Raw genomic sequence first — 17,434 nt, 5'->3', positions numbered from 1 at the left:
TCTGAGAGTTTCCACTTAGGTTCTTGACATAGCTAAAGAACGCTTTGTGGTCATCTTTGGAGTCCTTGGCAATTTTTCTTTCGAAGCTAGCCTTGGAGGGTTTAATGAGGGATCGTAGTTTCTTGCTGATACTGATCAGGGATGTCTTTCCCTCTAGGGATTTTGCTCTTATCTGTACTAATTTCCTCCTCCTATTGTAGAGCCTGTTTATAGCAGGGGTCCACCAAACTGGTTTCCTTTCCTTGGAGGAGTGAGTATTGGTTTTACTTGGGATAGCACGATCCATGCATTCCTGCAGATGATCATAGAGTGTCTTTGTATAGGTTTCAGCACCTTGGACAGCATTGTCCATTGGCATGGGGGCTGTGAACCTTTCCACTTCGGTCTTAAGCTACGTGAAGTTTGCTTTTGAAAAGTTTTTAATCGTGGTTTCCTTCATTGGGGTTGGGGGAAGAATGTGAATATCCAGAGTGGTTAGTCTATGGTCTGATCTAACCAGCGAGGGGTTGATGTCAGGTGTGGAACACCGGTCGCCCATGTTGGTGATGACCAGGTCCAGTATGTTGTTCCCTCTGGTGGGGGTGTTGACCAGTTGATCCAAGGCGTTTGAGTTTATAAAGCCTAGGAAGCATTGGGCAAGGGAGTTAGTACTTGAGTAGTTCTCCCAGTTAATGTTTGGGTAGTTGAAATCACCCAGTATTAGGGTGTTTGGTAGGACCTTCATATTTCCCAGTGTCTCCATAAATGCAGAATGGGGGTCCTGGGTGATCTGTAGCAAACTACAATTTGGATTGCAGTTTTGCCCGTTGTTAGTTGCACTTGGATGATCTCTGATGCATCATGCTGCACCACTAACCTGGAGGTGAGAGTATCATTAATGAATATGGATACACCTCCAACTTTTGTGTTTCGGTCCGGGTTCTGTGGCCAAAAGGTATGGTATGAGTTATAGCCTAGTAGTGCTGGGGTGCTCTCTGGAGCCTTAAACCAGGTTTCTGTTACTGCACAGATATCGATGTTCTCCATACTGAGGAGTGCTTCAAGTGCATGCATTTTGAGGTTTAGACTTCTGACGTGGAGTAGCATTACCCTCAGTTTTTGGTTACTTGTGCTATTAACGGTGGTGGGTTTGTCTTTTGAGCCTTGACTAAAAAAGGCACTATGGGGTCGGCAAGAGCCTTTGCTAGTATTCGAAAGCCTAAGGGTGACCGGTGCAAGCTATCTCTTGCAAAGCAACGTGGCTTGTCGAGCATGTCATCCCAGGCAGACAGATACTGGATCCCCTTTGAATGACACCAGAAACTTAGCCAACTGTTGAAGTTTATCATTTTTACTTTATACTGTGGCATCATTCTTGGTGAGGGTAGGATGCTACTCAGGGTCAGGGTCATACCGGCCTGGGCTACATGATCAGACAGCTCTTCTAGGTCTCTTTTCATCTAGTCCACGGAGGTACGTCTCAGGTCATTCACACCAACATGTACAATGACAGAGTCTTATTTGTACTTTTTCTGGAGTGAACTGAGTTATTGTGTTATGTGACAGATCCTGGCACCAGACAGGCAGCGAACTGTAACCTTCTCCTTGTCCAGCCTAGTTAGTGGGACATCAGTGTGCCAGACTATAAGTAGCCTATCACTAGTGTGTTGGGTATGTTATTTTGCCTTAAGGGCTGTGATTGCATGGCACACTGCTTATGTGAAGTATGTGTTTCATGGTTGGTGATGGGTTGTGGAGGCTGCTTGGATGTCTGCTTTGGAGGTCACTGTTGCTTTTGCAGATTTTTATTTAGAGCCTCAGAGTATGTTTTTATGTATTTGTGTGTGTTATTTGCCTGTGTTGGTTTGTTAAGTCTATGCGAGATTGGTGGTGTGTTGCAAGTATTACCCTTTTCCTCTTGACAGGCAGTTACAGTCTGGGGTTGAGAGCGCTTTGCCACCTGTCTGGCTGTATAATTGCATCTCTCGCATAGATTAGTGTTTGGTGGTAGGAGGAGAGGGTTGTCTGTGTACATGAGGCAGCTGTAACATTGCCTCAAAATGCCCAGATTCACCAGTTGGACTGGAGAGTACACCGGAAACTGCCCTTTGGACATGCCTGAAAAGGTAGAGTGAGCTGTTTTTCTGACTGGTGTGGACGAATAGAGAGCCTTGTCCTGCTGGACAGTATAAGGGGGGCTAGTGCTAGGGGTATTTAGTGCTTGTTATGAGTTTAAGCAAGTGCTGGGCTGTAAAATGAATGGTTTGAGTGCTAAAGTTGAAGGTTTGTCTAGTTCCAAGGGAAAAACTGGAGAGTAGACTTAGTGGAGTCGGGAATAGTTTAACCCTAGCTAACCGGCGCGCAAATGCGTTTTTATATCAGAAAGATTAAAGATATATAAATTAGCCCAAAATGGCCAATAAAACTTCAGTTTCTGGGCAGAAATCACTCCTCCAAGGGCAGATAGGCTGTTCAGAGCTCCCCTCTCTCACTGATTGGTCGAAAGAAAGTTTTTGTTAAACACAGAAGCTTAAAAACAGTCCAGGTATCAGCAGGTATCTGAAACTGGACTTTTCTAGCTTAGTAAGGCAGGAAAATAGCAAGACTTTTTTTCCCCTCAAGAAAACAGTAGAAACAAATGCAAAAACACTTTTATAATGCAGTAATGCCTGTCGCACTTAAGTGGGAAGCCAGTAACAGTTAAAAATACAACTTACAACAAAAAAACAAATTTTAAAGTGCTGGCACAAATAAATGCAATTTCAGTGTAAAATGAGCATTCTGAGGAGCAATAAAAGCCAGAAAATGAGCGTTTAGGCGGAAACGGCAATAAGCAACAAGAAAAGCCAAAAAAATGGTACTTAAACACTCCAAAGTCTCTCCTTTTGTCTCTGGCACTGCAGGTCTCTGCAGGACACCTGGGTAGGATCTGCTGAGCTTATACAAACAAAAAAAACGCACAAATGCGGTTTGTATATCAGAAAGATTAGAGAGAGAAATTAGCCCAAATGGTCAATAAAAGTACAGTTGTGTACACTTACCATAAATGTAGATTTTAGAGTGTATTCACTGTTGCAGTCATTACATTTAGGTAATCCTGCTGGCAGGTTGCCCTCAGTCGGCCTGAATTCCAAAGTCTTGAGTCCTGCGTCGGCCCTTCCCTGACGTCAGGTCGTCAGGGGTATAAAAGAAGCGGCCAACACCATTTTCTTCAGTTTTTCTTGCCCCAGATGTCAGGTGCCCCCTTAAAGGATAGCCAAAATTTATTATTATAAACTTTACCTTCATCTACAAGCAAATACACCACATAGGTTGTACAAAATCAGAGAAGGAAAGATAAGTTTCAGCAGAAAAAAGGGGGATGGGGGTGGGTAACCTGGACTGCAATAGTGAATACTCTCAAACATCTACATTTATGGTAAGTGTACACAACTGTACTATGTTCTTCGTGTTTCACTGTTGCAGTCATTACACTTGGGTAGAGTCCCAAAGCTATGGTTGGGAGGCTGAAGCTAAACAGCATTAGGAGCAGCTATGAAGCCCTGCAGAACTGCAGTGGCAAAGCCTGCCCTGGATTTAGAGTAGAGTGGCAGATGATGGTGCTTTGTAAAGGTGTGCACTGAACTCCAAGTAGCAGCCTCTAAAAAGTCTTTGGTTGGTACTCCCCTGAGAAAGGCTGCTGAAGTGGCTGCAGCTCTGGTTGAATGTGGCCTAATGCCCTTAGGCACTGGCTTGCCATGGTGAAAATAGCAGAAACAAATGCAGTGGCCTATCCACTTTGAAATAGTCTGCTTTGAGATGGCCTTTCCTTGTGATGCTGCAGCATATGCCACTAGTAATTGCTCTGTCTTCCTGATAACTTTGGTTCTGTCCAAGTAGAATCGAAGCAGTCTGTGTACGTCCAAAGAATGCAGAATTCTCTCCCCCTTCTGTGGATTTGGGTAAAAAGTTGGCAGATGAATAGTTTGATTAAGAGCCACACTGGACACCACTTTAGGCATAAATGTTGGGTTTGTCCTCAGAGAAACCCTGTCTGGGTAAAACATGATAAAAGGTTCCACAGCCATGAGTGCCTGTAGCTCTGAAACTCATCTTGCAGAAGTTATTTCTAGGAGCAGAGTCGTTTTCAAAGATAAAAACTTTATATCAGCTGGCTCAGAAGGTGGCAGGGTGAGATATTCCAAGACATAGTTGAGGTCCCATGCAGATGTTGGAGATCTCCTCGGAGGCCTTAAATTTTAGGCTCCTCTGACGTATTGTTTTAATAAAGGATGAGAAAAGATTGGTGGCTCTGTATTGTAATGAGCTGAAATGCCAGAAGCATGAATTTTAATTGATGAAAAAGATAGGCCATTGTCCAGCATCTCAGTTAAGTATTGCAAAATCAGAGGGATATTTGCTACAGCTGTATCAGTTCCTAGTGCCTGGTTCCAAGCACAGAATCTCTTCCATTTCCCAGCATAAGATTTTCTAGCATAAGATTTTCTAGTACTAGGCCTTCTGGCTTCCAAAATGACATCCCATCATAGCTTTACTGAGAAAGCTTTACTGAGAAATGCGTTTTGTAGGACTCCATTATCCGCCATGCTGCCAGGTTTAAAGTCCCGAGTAGGCTGTGCAGGATCCAATTGTTTTGCTGGGACAGTAGAGGAGGTATTTGAGGTAAGGCCCAAGCTGGGCATAGAGACAAGTTCCTTAGGATTGGGTACCAGTACTGGCAGGGCCAGTCTGGGGCAATCAGTATCATCTTTGGCTTCTCCTGTCTGACCTTTAGGAGTACCTTGGGGAGGAGAGGCAGTGGAGGAAAGGGATATACTGATAGGGCGTCCACTTTCCATGCTCATCTGTGATAAGTCCTTGTGCAGAATCTTTTTAGTTGGAAGTTGTGAGGGGAGGCAAACAGATCTATGCCCGGGCATCCCCATTTCCTGGTTATCATGCGGAAGACTTGTGGATTTCAGCTGCCTCTCGTGGGGATCCATGAGGTTTCTGCTTAGTACATCTGCCAGAGTATTTTCCCTTCCTGGCAGGAATTGTGCTTGCAGATGTACTTGGTAAGTCAATGCTGTGTCCCACAAAGCCATGGCTAGTCTGCAAAGGGGGTAAGAATGTGTGCCCCCCTGCTTGTTTATATACCACATGACTGTGGTGTTGTCTGTCCATCAGTAGTTGTCCCGGATGAAGTAGGTTCTTGAAGATTGTCAGGGCATTTTGAACAGCTAGCATCTCTTTTTGACTGATATGTAGATGCATTTGGTTTGCGGACCATGTGCCCTGAATGCACCTTCCTGCCATGTGGGCCCCCAGCCATAATCTGATGCATCCGTTGTTAGGTTTTGCCTGGCTGGGGGTAATGTGAATGGCTGTCCCTTGTTCTGGTGACAAGCCTTTGCCCACAATCGAAACTCCTGTTGCAGGCAGGGAATGAGAGTAATTGTGGTTTCCAGGCTGTGGCAATGTTGAGTCCAAACACTTTTTAGATACCATTGAAGTTTCCTCATATGCAGTCTTGCATATGGAATTATTAGGATGCAGGATGCCATGAAGCCCAAAGCCTGCAGAATGTTTCTTCCAGATAACTGGACCTTTGTTGCCATTATTTTGAAATAGGTAGTCAGTTGCCTTAGTTTGTCTGGCGTGAGATAAGGCCATCTGGGCAGTTGTATTTAAGCTTGCACCCAGGAATATTATCTCGAGAGGGTACTAATTTTGATTTATTTTCGTGGACTGTGTACCCTAGGCATGTTAGAAGTCTTTCACAAACACCAGATGCTATAGAAGAATGCCCTTGTTCTCTGCTTGAATTAGGCAGTCATCCAAGTAAGGATATATTTGTATTCCTCTGTTTGCAGAATGCAATTACTGGTGCCAGGCACTTTGTAAAGACCCTGAGAGCAGTAGATTAGCCAAAGGGCAGTGCAGAGAATTGAGCCAGCCTTGAATCAGAGGTATCTTCTGCATGATTGCCTGATTGGGACATGCAGGTATGCCTCTTTTAGGTCTAAAGTCACAGACCAAGCCTTCATGCCCAGCATGGGCAGAAGCTGCTGCAAGGTCAATATTTTGAATTTTGGTATATCCAGGAATGTGTTTAGGATAAATAGGTCCAGTACTGGTCTCCAGGCTTTGTCTTTTCTGGGTACCAAGAACAGTCAAATAAAATCCTTGTCCCTGGTCTTGCTCTGGTACTTGTTTAATGGCCCTCATGTGCATGAGGGATGAGACTTGTGCCTCTGTCTATTGATTTTTTTGGCAGATCTGGGCAACCATTTGCCTTTGGTAGGGTATGGAAGTGGAACTTGTAGCCTTGTGACACTGTTTAGAACCCACTTGTCTTGGGTTATAATGTGCCAATTTTGAGAAAAAAGTGCTCCCCCCCCCCCCAAGGGTGCTGCCAGGATATAAGTGCTTTGCGCAGGTAGGGGGAAGTCACTGGGACTGTTTCCTTAAGGTTGTGATTTGTCTTCTCCACTTATGGAGGTAGAAGCACCCCATTGCTTTGACCTGTATGAACCTTGAGCCTGGGATCTGCCTCTACGGTGCCTGGATTTGCCCCTTTGAGGTCTGTCTGACACAGGAAAGGACCAATGCTTTGTAGGCCAATGGCTATTAAACCTAGGTGGATGTACTTGTAAATAATCTTAGACAGTTTGCATAGATTTAGCTTTGTCCTCAATTTTCTTTAACACCTCTTCTGCCTTAACACCAAACAAAGTATCATGCTGTAAAGGTGCATCTAGTAATTTAACTTTGACATGATCAGGCAGATTTTGTTCCTTTAACCAAGCATGCCTCCTAATTACAGAGGCCATTAACTGCAGCCCTGCAGGAGGCCTCCAAAGAATCAAAACCACATTGCAAAGTAGGCTTTCCAACTTGTTCAGCTGCATGCAATAAATCCTGCATTTCCTTGTTTTCTGCACATTCAGAGTTCAACAACATTTTCTGTTTAAGCAATGCCATGACATGTTGCTGATATTTGAGCATATGAAACTGACAGTTTAAGGCCCTTGTAGCCAAGGTAGCAGATGTGTAAACCCCCCCCCCATCTATCCAGTGCCCTAGAATCTCTGTCAGAGGGGGTAGGGTTTTTTGCAGCAGAAGCCCTAACCCCTTTGGGAACCTGTGAAATAGTTTCTGGGTCTGCAGCAGGGTTTTTGAAAAGGAACTTATGAGAGTCAGGAACCCTGTAATATCGGTCAGGCTTAACAGGAGCTGGAGGTAAGGAGTCAGGGGTCAGACTAGACTCTGAAAACACATAATCTACAATGTCTAACACAGGTGGAATGGCTAGAGCCCTGTGTTGAGGTAGTAAAAGGAAGTCCCTGAGCCTCTTTTTAGATTCTGAAAAATCTTGGCTCTCCCAGTGGAAGTGCTCCCTCATGGTATGCAAGGTTTCCCCAAAAGAATAGTCTTCAGGAGGAGAAGCTGAAGGAATAGATTCTTCAGCATCAGAATCCTCATAGGGGAGGAAAAGAGAATATTCCTGATCAGAAGAGGAATCAGAAGAAATAGAAACCTGATCTGAAGATTCATAGTCTGTCTCTTGCCAAGGCCTCTTATCAGGAGGGGGATGGGAACTCCTGATCAAGGTAATAAAGTCTTCGGCCATTCTAAGCATCTGTTTTTTGGGCATGGAGGCCTGTCCACGTGGCTCTTGAGTGTTCCTTCATCTTTGAAGGTGCTTTAGTCATTGCCTTTGAAGTCGGTTTAACGTATAGATGTTTAGGTCTGAAAACACCCTCAGAAGCCGGTGCCTGCGCAGCGGCTCCGGACCCATCTGAAGGAACAGTGTCTGAGGCTCCAATACCTTGAGTTTCCAGTGGCATAGCAGACTCCCCGTGGGAGTCGGTAGTGGCCTGCGACTAAGGTAGCAAGCATCAGGGGCTGCGAAAGCGCATCACTGAGAACCAGCGAACGGCTTAGGAAAAGCCTCATAGTCTGCTTTGGGCCTCGGTCGTCTATCTTTCTTTGCGTTTTTTTGTGAACTCCGGTAGTCGGGTGGCTATCAGATGACATTTCTGGATAATTAAACCAGTGTGCAAAACAGTTTAATGCAAAATCGTACCGACGGTTAATAGTGCGTTGGTTGAATCTAGCACAGAACAGACAACCTGAAACGTTATGGTCAGGGCCTAGGCAAGGAATACAGTAAGAATGAAAGTCCTTATGAGGTATTTGCTTACCACAAGAAACACAATTATTAACTTTGTCTGACATCGGTCTGGAGCAAGAAAAAAAGTTTCCCCAATGGGGTAACTTGGCTTTAATGAAGACTTCAGATCTGAAATTCTAAACACGAAAATCTCAGGAGTCGGCCGACCGGTACTTGCCAACTGCTTCTGCTTTGGGCACCGCGCGGCAAGAAAGACTGAAGAAAATGGCGTCTGCCGCTTCTTTTTTTACCCCTGACATCAAGGAAGGGCTGACAGCAGCCGACGCAGGACCCAAGACTTTGGAATTCAGGCCGACTGAGGGCAACCTGCCAGCAGGATTATCCTAATGTAATGACTGCAACAGTGAAACACGAAGAACATCTACAGTTTCTGGGCAGAAGCCACTCCTCCACAGGCAGGTAGGGCTGTAGATAGAACATGGCTTGTCTGGAAAAGGAGGCTTCTGAGCAGTAGGAGTTGAATAGACTTAAAAGGAAGAGCCCTTCTAGAACCCTTTTTACCATTGTGAGGAGGGTGAGACTGTCTACATACAAAGGCAGGCTTGGTAGGATAATTCCTTTGAAATTTAGGAACAGGAGAAAATACATTTCAATTCCTGTAAGGCCTTGCCCTTTCCTTGCAGAGACTTAAAAGGCTCAGCAGCTGCAGTAGAAACAGATATTTTTATCAAGAGAAGACTCCATCAATTTAACCTTAATATCATTGGGTAAATGTTGGAGGCAAAGCCAAGAATAATGCCTTAACACAGAACCAAAGGCAGCAACTCTAAGTATCAGCTGCATCATATCAAAATTTAACAGAATGGCAAGCTACTTGAGAAGATCCCAACAAAGAGAGGGATGAAACCTTCCCCTTAGAACCAGGAAGGTCAGAAATAACCTGATAGGTCTAAGAAAGATGAGTCAAGACACACCTGGTCTAAGAAAGATGAGTCAAGACATACCTGGTCATATGGGTCTGACAATTAATAGCCCGAAAGGCCCGACTAGCAGCAGTATACACTCTAGCTGTTCCACTGCCCTACTGTCCTTGTCAGAAGAAAGCAATTTAGAAGAAGACAAAAGTTTGGAATGTTTGTTCAAAGCGGCAGAGACTAAAGAGGTGAGCAAAAGGGACATTTGTAAAGAAATTTAGTCATCAGGCACCTTATAAAACCGGTCAGGATTTTTAGGGGCTGGAGGTTGAGAATCAGGAGCCTAAGAAGCTGATGAAAAACACTGTCCAACATGGCAGCTAGACCAGAGTAGCATCAGAAGGCTTTGGAGATTCCATATGGAGGAGTTCGTAATACCTCTTCTGGATGCAAGAAACATGAGTACATTCCCACTTAAAGAATTTCTGCATTCGAGAGACAGTATCCCTAAAAGAAAGATCCTAAAAGGAAGAATCTGGACTAATGGCATCCTCCTCCTCAGAACCATAGCCCAATGGAGAAGGAATCAAGAGGAGTAGGCCAAAGACTCTTCCCCAGAATTCAACTTCTCATTGAGACGTTCTGCTCCCTAGGTCTCTTAAGTGGAGTTGAAGACCAAAGGGGGGGGGGGGAAAGGAACAAACTCCCTGGGGAAGCTTCATAATCATGAGTGCATTAAACACCACCCGTGTAAAATCTTGACATTTACATTGGGGATCTTTAGGTGCAGGGGAATGCGTTTAGTTTTCTGCTTTTTCTTCTGACGAATGTCACCCCTAAAGACCTTAGGACATTTGGATGCTCAACATGCTGGGAATCTCCTCCAGAACGAGAATCTGCGGAACTCATTCACTTTGGTCCCTCAGATACTAATCAGCAGAGGTTACTCCTTTAACATCTGTAACGGATGTCTGCAGAGCCAACGATATGCGAGAAGCTGGATCCATGCAGGTCTCTGAAGGAATTGTGGCAGAGGAATCACACAAAATAACCAGACAATCCCATCTGGGCTTTCACCAGCCTCGGAAGACATCTGGGTGAGGCAAGTACAGCAGCCAAATCCAACCTAAACTTTTTTGGTCGTCTTCTTAGCAGACTACTGACCCTCAGGACAGTATAATTCCAACATCAAATTCTGCACCAACAATTTAAGATGTTGGTTCTCCATGTAGACAGACAAGGAGGAGAGATGACCACCAAGGATCTTAGGGACAAACGTTTACAAATCAAGCATTTAGTACGGCCGTGAGAAGCATCCAAACAACAACAACAAAAAAAAAAAAAAAAGACACTGCTCATGACTGTCTGGATGGGAATCTGTCTCCCACGCCAACATTTTCCCTTTCTGGGTGACATACAACCTCACAAACAAAAGGAGAAAAAAAAAAGGAGAAAAAAAAAAAAAAAGATAAAACCCCAAAGGGGCAGTTATGTGAAAATGACTTGTAAGGAGCACAAATGAAGCAGCGTTCAGACAGACTATCAAAGATGGCGCTCTGATTGGTAGCAAAGAAGTTCTGAGGTATGTACATCCATCACTTTTATGCCTACATAATGAGAGTGGGAGATCATACGCGCGACATACAATGTCCTTCAAAATCCTAAGGCTCTGGTATACTGGCCGGACATTGGGCTACACCAGGCAGGGAATCCTTTAGTAAAGGATACTGCAACAGTAATATGAAAGGACATCAAAAGTTAAAGATGCTGACCCTGCCCTCTTTCAGAATGCTTACCTGCAAATTAAACTTGCAACATTCAGTAAAGATTTGAGATTCAGCTTCTACTGTCAATGCAATGCGCTACCATTTTATCTTCCTACTACATTACGGTGGTTTCAGAAAGTTCCTAGCTTTACTATTTGCACTCATGGGAACAGGGAATTGTATATAATGTTTTTGTACGTGTTGTGCATTCGCACAGACACATACTGAAACATGGCATGACAGCTACATTAGAAAATGCCTAGCAGGGGATGAGGTACCAGTATGTGAAAGGTAGGGTTATTTGGTAAGATAGGAGCTGGAAGGAATGGTATCATTCAAATCATTCAAATACAGATGAATAGCTGGTCCTTCGACGGGTTCCCAGCCAAGGTGTCTTCTGTACTCTTCTCAAGCTTCTTTTCACTACTTGGGTTTTCACTGATGCTGTGATGTCCTTCCACGTCACAATGACATGGCAGGTAGGTGAACTAGCAATCCTTAAAATTATGCACAGGTAGGTGGGTGACAGAGTGTGGTGTATATAAAATGCACACACGTGTGCGCATACAGCCTGTGACTGAATGATGAAATGGCCTTCCATCCACAACTGCCTCTCTGCCTTTAGCCCACTGTAGCCTCCAGCTACCCTGCAACCCAAGCAAGATGGAAATTAAGCCGTTTAGCATCTCTGTTCACATCATGGTTTAATGTGTAAATAAAACTGTGCCACAGTCTCTCCATCTGATACAAAATATCTTTCTACATGTACACATTGCAAATATATCCAGAATGGTTCTATTCTCTGTACATTCTATGCTACAACTGTCATCTTGTACATCAAATCTTGAGAATGCGAAGTACTTATCAATACGTTTAACTTTTTAACTGGTACATGTTTGTACCTTGGTTTTTACTGGCATTTAAAAATCACAGATATTTCCTAAATATCTTGCTATTCGTTCCACTGTTAGATTTCGCTCTGCTGCTGCTACAGTTGTTGCCCCATGTACAATTGTCAATGCTTGTTTTTTTTAGTTTGGCCAGAACCTTTCAACCACCACTAGTCTGAACTGGTCAGTATCACTGCCTATATGCCACCATTTCAGCTTTAAAGTTTACAGTTTAGGCTGGATCATTTTACTGTGTGTCATCTTATTTTAATGGTTCACATCCAAGGAGTAACCATCCACAGAGGGTAGATACCTTTATCAATGGCGTAGCTTGAAGAAGGTAGAATACGGTATATTTATGCATTGACAGGAAAAAAAAATAGTACTTCGCTGTGCCTGAATTACATGCTCATTTCAGAGATCATTTAGCTTCAACAAGGAATGATTAACCAGCTTGATACTAACATTTTCTTGTACTTCATTACACCAGTGGTCATACTTAACACCAGTGAGATAACTTTTAGTTATGTACTCTCCATAACTTTAGATGTATGGGATCCATCTCGCCTACATTCTGTACTGATGGGTTCGGAGCCGAGGATCGGCTCCGAACCCATCAGTACAGAATGTAGGCGAGATAGGATCACATTACATCTGTTACTTTTACTAGCTACAGCTCAACATGGTGATAAGTGTATGTTAATTATTTCTTCTTAACGGGTTTTAGATTAAAATGCACAACTTCCATGTTCTGATAAAATGTCCAAGTCACAGCAACACACGTTTCCTGTTCTTTCATTGCTTTTGAATACCATTTGTACCTGATAAATTATAAAAAGTTCCAGGTTAACTACGTTATGGACAAAAAGGCTCTCATAGCCTAGTCCACTTTCCTGCTCACTTTCTACAGATGCTTCCAAATTTTCAAAATTAAAACAAGAAAAAGGAACCAAGCCTGATCAATATATGCAACATCTCAACACACATTTATTCAAAAACCATGTACAAACGCACAACATATACTACTTTTCATGACACACTGCAAAACAAGCATTGTAAGTATTTAAAAATGCAAATTAAGTAAAATAACGTAATAATGCAATTTACACACTTACAGGTCCCATTATAGTTGCTTGCCAATGAAACACTGAAATGATAAAAAAGCATTTATTAGATACAAGAGAAAAAAAATCACTATAGTGGTTGAATATATTAACTTCTTTAAAATTCAGCAATGGAAAATAAAACAATTTCATCAAAAAAAAAAAAAAAAACTACATAGGTAGTACAAAAAATGGTAATTTTGTGCTCTCTACACTGTTGTCTAAAGCCTTTGGCCTAAAGATAAACTGTATTTTCATTTCTTTCTACACAACTAATAAAACATTTGCCAATTTATTAATAAAAAGTAAAAAAACAGCATTTCAGCAAGAACATAAAAGCTCTAGATAACCCCCCTTTTTGACATATGGAAAAAACAAAACTCTAGAAGAAACATGAAAATGACGAAGAAAAGAGTGGTCCTACCAATGTGGTACTAACCACTCTTTTCTAAGCTTTAAAATACCAAGAAATCATAACACATCTTGCATTCCAAAGCAGCTATCACATTAAAAGCACACTTTACGTGTTCTTAGCATAAACGGCCCTGAGGAAAGGCATTTCTTTACAGTGGATGTGATGCCCGTGCACTGGCCTAGTAATCAAGGAGCCTCAATCCTCACACCTAACACCAGTGAGGGGCGTCCACATTGGGCAGGATAACAAATACACACACAGTAAAGTACAATTTCACTTAAGAGCACAAAGAAATCAGTCTGGGGATTGTTTCTCCCTTTCTCTCCAGATCCCCAAAAAGGACTCCCCACTGGCACAGCTACAGGGTACAGATCGCAGCCAGGTAGTCAAGACAAAACCTCCAGTGCCCTCTCTGTCCAACCAGTCCTTCTTGTCCCAGCCCAAGTAGCTGACACACAGAATTTGGTTTATATACAAACACACAGACACTCCTGGGGAAGGCTGGAACAGATTCCCCAGCTATGCTCCCTCCTGCCAGGCTATAAAGGTAGTAATCACTGCCATAAACTACTCATCAGCTACTAAACACGCCCTTACCAAAGGGTGTCCAATTATTACTGTGCAATATTATTATCCAGTAAGTAATTGTGACTAACAGCAAGGCTTATTTGGAGTGGCTTTGTACAGTATCACTATATACATGCAATGTACTCTAGAGCTCAAATTATCTCTACACAAAACAGACACGGTTGAAAGGTTTAAAAATATTTAATGATAAATAAAAACCCAAGACAAATCTTCTCAATTCAATACAGTGCTAGTCAAGAGTTAAGAAATCACAGGAAATGCTTACAATAATACTGTAGAATAGTCTGACAAATATAGAAAACATGTAGTCTAAACTTACTATTTTCTATCTATTTCTTGAGAGAAACACTAAAGTCTAAGATCCTACTTACATTCAGACAGAGTAAAGCAAGTGCTGGTGAGTGATCAGTTCTGAAGACAAATGCAAAAAGCTCCAATTCGCTCTCTGAAAATGTCTTAAAAAATACATCACTGCTGACTCATTTTTGATTACATCATCATTCTCTGGTTCCCAGGCTAACAGACACTAAATAGTTTTAACATTTCTTTGATCTTATACCTGGCCAGGAAACTACAGCAATAAAAGACATTAAATATGCAAAATCAAGCAATTGGCTCTGGTCTCAAAACAATAGGAATTCCTCAGTCCAGACATTATGTCTCCGAGCCTTGAGCAGTCACACAATGCTTGACTTATCAGCTTTCTTCCAGCAAAGTGCACTGTGGTTACATTTTTGAAGGTCAACATTTAATTTTCTTACACTAAGAGGACAAGCCTGAGGATTATATTCATATTTACAATGACATAGAATTATCTACAAAATTCTTTCTAGCTAGGGTGGCAGCCTTTACTTATGTTCTCAGTGGATAACATCTTACCCAAAACCAGCAAACTACGTGTTTTCACTTAAGTCCAATAACTTAAAAGGTCCTAGGCGAGTTATAAAAACATGTTTGTGTTAACTGGTCCTAGGCGAGTTATAAAAACATGTTTGTGTTAACTATGAAATATTTCTATTTTCCATGGATTTTAACCCATCCACGAGTCTACAAAATTAAGTCCCATTACAGAGGAATCCTCAAAAATGTCTGTATTCACTTAACTTTGAATTGACATACTAAAGGACCAATCATGCAACTGAATATATATAAAAAACTATTACAAAACACAAGTCAGTTTAATGCTGAAATATATACACACATTTGTAATTTTTTTTTTTTTTTTTTTTTTTTTTTTTTAACTAAATCACACAAGACAGTACAAACTCGAAGCAAGAGCAGTGTGGTTTCCTTCCTAGAGATCATGATACTCATGAAACAAAAATAAGACTTCCCTGTTTTCCCCCCCAACAAATTTTCTTTAGGCACATATACCAAAAGGTCTTGCAGTAGGACAACTTTTGTTAGCAGTGTTAAGAGTTCCACCTCGGGAGGGGGGTCAAATGAGACTTCCTCAAACCCTGACTTTAAAGTAGGAAGGATTCAAGCACTGGCTGCTTTATTCTTAGTGAGCATGCTGCCAGTGTGAGATGCAAAACAGTAGAGGCTAGTCTTACCACAATTTTGAGAAAACCCACACACATGTACTGTTTGACTCTGGAAGCTAGTCAGTAGTCTCTACACTTGATGAGGACATGGCTACTATCAGTATTAGGAGTCCTACAATGAAAGACGATGCACCATGAGAAGGTTTTTGCCACCGCACTATTAAGTAGAGACTTCGGTAAGGCAACATCATGCTTAAAAGCTGAAACAGAGTTGCATACAGTTTGCTACTCAAACAGGGAGAGAAGGTGGTTATCACAAGAAAATGGACCAAACAATTAATATCCAAAGGTTAGCCACTCAGAATAATAAAAAAACAACAACAAATGACAGTGCTCTTTTACCAACAGAAATCATAATGCATTTTTGAATAACTTTTTATCATTCCTACACTACAGCACCCTACGACAAAAGCAGTCCATAGATTTTTTTTCTTAAAAGAAGGTGGCTCAAACAAGTTGGACTTTTGTTCATACTCTAAATGCTTTCTCTAAGATTACTCTTTTACACAATCACCATAGCCTACCTACAAAATTCTGCATGGTCAAGAAGGCTACCAACAGTTGCATAAGGTGCTTACAATGATCTCTGAAATACTGTTATGGTAACAGTAATTCTCTGCCCTACTTTCCAACCAGATTTTATCTCAGTAGTAGCTTTGTTCCATGTAAAAACTACCACAGGTCTTGCATCATTGAAAGCAATGAAACAGGCAATGAGAGATTACATTACATGTATATTCAATGTTGCTTTTGTGTGCATGTCTCAAAGTATGCATATGGCAAGCAAACAGAAGTCTAAAACAAACACTTACCGCACAATAATACCCAACTTATGGTGCAACAGCTCCATGTAATAAGCATACAAAATTCCACATTTGCAAGATCTTACATGAATAATGTACAGACATATGCAGGGGAATGCAGAAAGGAACGCTTACTATTACAGTGATTACTGCCTCAAAAAATCGCGTTCCTATTATACAATCAAAGACACAATCCTTCAAATGTGTCTTGATCGAACTTGAAAGCACGAAACAGCAAAATAGAGAAATGGCATACAAGCGATTTCTTTCCCAGAGAAAGAATCGCTTGGCCGCCTCCCTTACTTTGCTGTTTGTCACTGTAGTGTGATCTTTGAGTTGGTATATTTAAATGGGGAGGTGGCGAACTCCCCCACTTTATGTAATGTTTAGAAGTTTTTATTTTTTGTGGAACATTGATTTTTTTTCCCCTGGGGGGAAAAAAAAAAAAAAAGGATTACTGTTCCGGGTGTTCAGGATTGTAAGCTTTCACTTACATGCGTTCGCCGATTTAATATAGACCCAAAAAATCTACTGCCGAGTATCTTAGGCAAATGTTGTTCTTCACGGACTGGCATGAAACTTGGATAGAGTCCCCAGCAACACTATGATCACCCTCGGGAGATTGGAGGACTGTAGGATCCCCCTGTATCCCAGTAGTATTATGTCCTGTCCTACTACTCTCACAGTAATTGCTTAAGTGTTGCTAGTATGCGTGAAACAGTTCTTGCCTATAGTAAGTGGAGGTTTTCAAAAGGTTGCTTAAATAGTTGTTACTGTACTAGAATATAGGGTGAATGTACCTTCTAGCATTCCCCATCAAGTCAATACAATGGAAATCCATACAGCTACAGTTTAAAACGCAGGTAAATCTTTTTCTTTCTCTAAAGAAGCAATATGGTGAATTCAGGCAATTTTACCGCTAATGAAACATTTAGTAACACTCACATTGTGAAGGTTTTTTATTCTGCTCTGGTATGTAGAAAACATCATATAACCAAAAGGCATTTACGCAAGACAAAGAAGCATAGCTTGACAGTCAACAGTCTCCAAAAGATGTAGTAAAAATTAAGCAGTCTGTACAAGTTGGCCTTATGTGATTTTTTTGAGGTTTTATATGCCCACTGCCTTTTGTTAAATTTATCAAAAGTTTGTTTTCTGGAGATTAGGTCCACTGCAACAGTGGATTCCAAAGGGAAAGAAATTATTCTTAAAGTTCAGAACTCGCAATGCAGAGCTGGGACTACTCATTTCTCATAAAAGTCCTTATACTTAAAAGTCCTTGTTTCTAAAACCTAAGACAAGGGACTCTGATA

At 41.8% G+C, this 17,434-nt stretch overlaps 1 protein-coding gene across 1 annotated transcript in view; it reads right to left on the bottom strand.

Annotated features, from left to right (window-relative positions):
* The window catches only part of LOC122789203, a 1,548,683-nt gene that overhangs the window by 1,462,828 nt on the left and 68,421 nt on the right, over positions 1-17,434 (bottom strand). The window contains exon 3 of the mRNA XM_044056474.1: positions 12,781-12,812. Within this exon, the coding sequence (XP_043912409.1) occupies positions 12,781-12,812 (32 nt within the window). The remainder of the gene's footprint in view (positions 1-12,780; positions 12,813-17,434) is intronic.

The sequence above is a fragment of the Protopterus annectens genome, chromosome 14.part0, assembly GCF_019279795.1.
Source record: "Protopterus annectens isolate FY-2018-M chromosome 14.part0, PAN1.0, whole genome shotgun sequence".
Lineage (NCBI taxonomy): Eukaryota > Metazoa > Chordata > Ceratodontiformes > Protopteridae > Protopterus > Protopterus annectens.
Note: the sequence above shows the minus strand (reverse complement) of the source record. Positions and strands in the feature narration are given on the sequence as shown.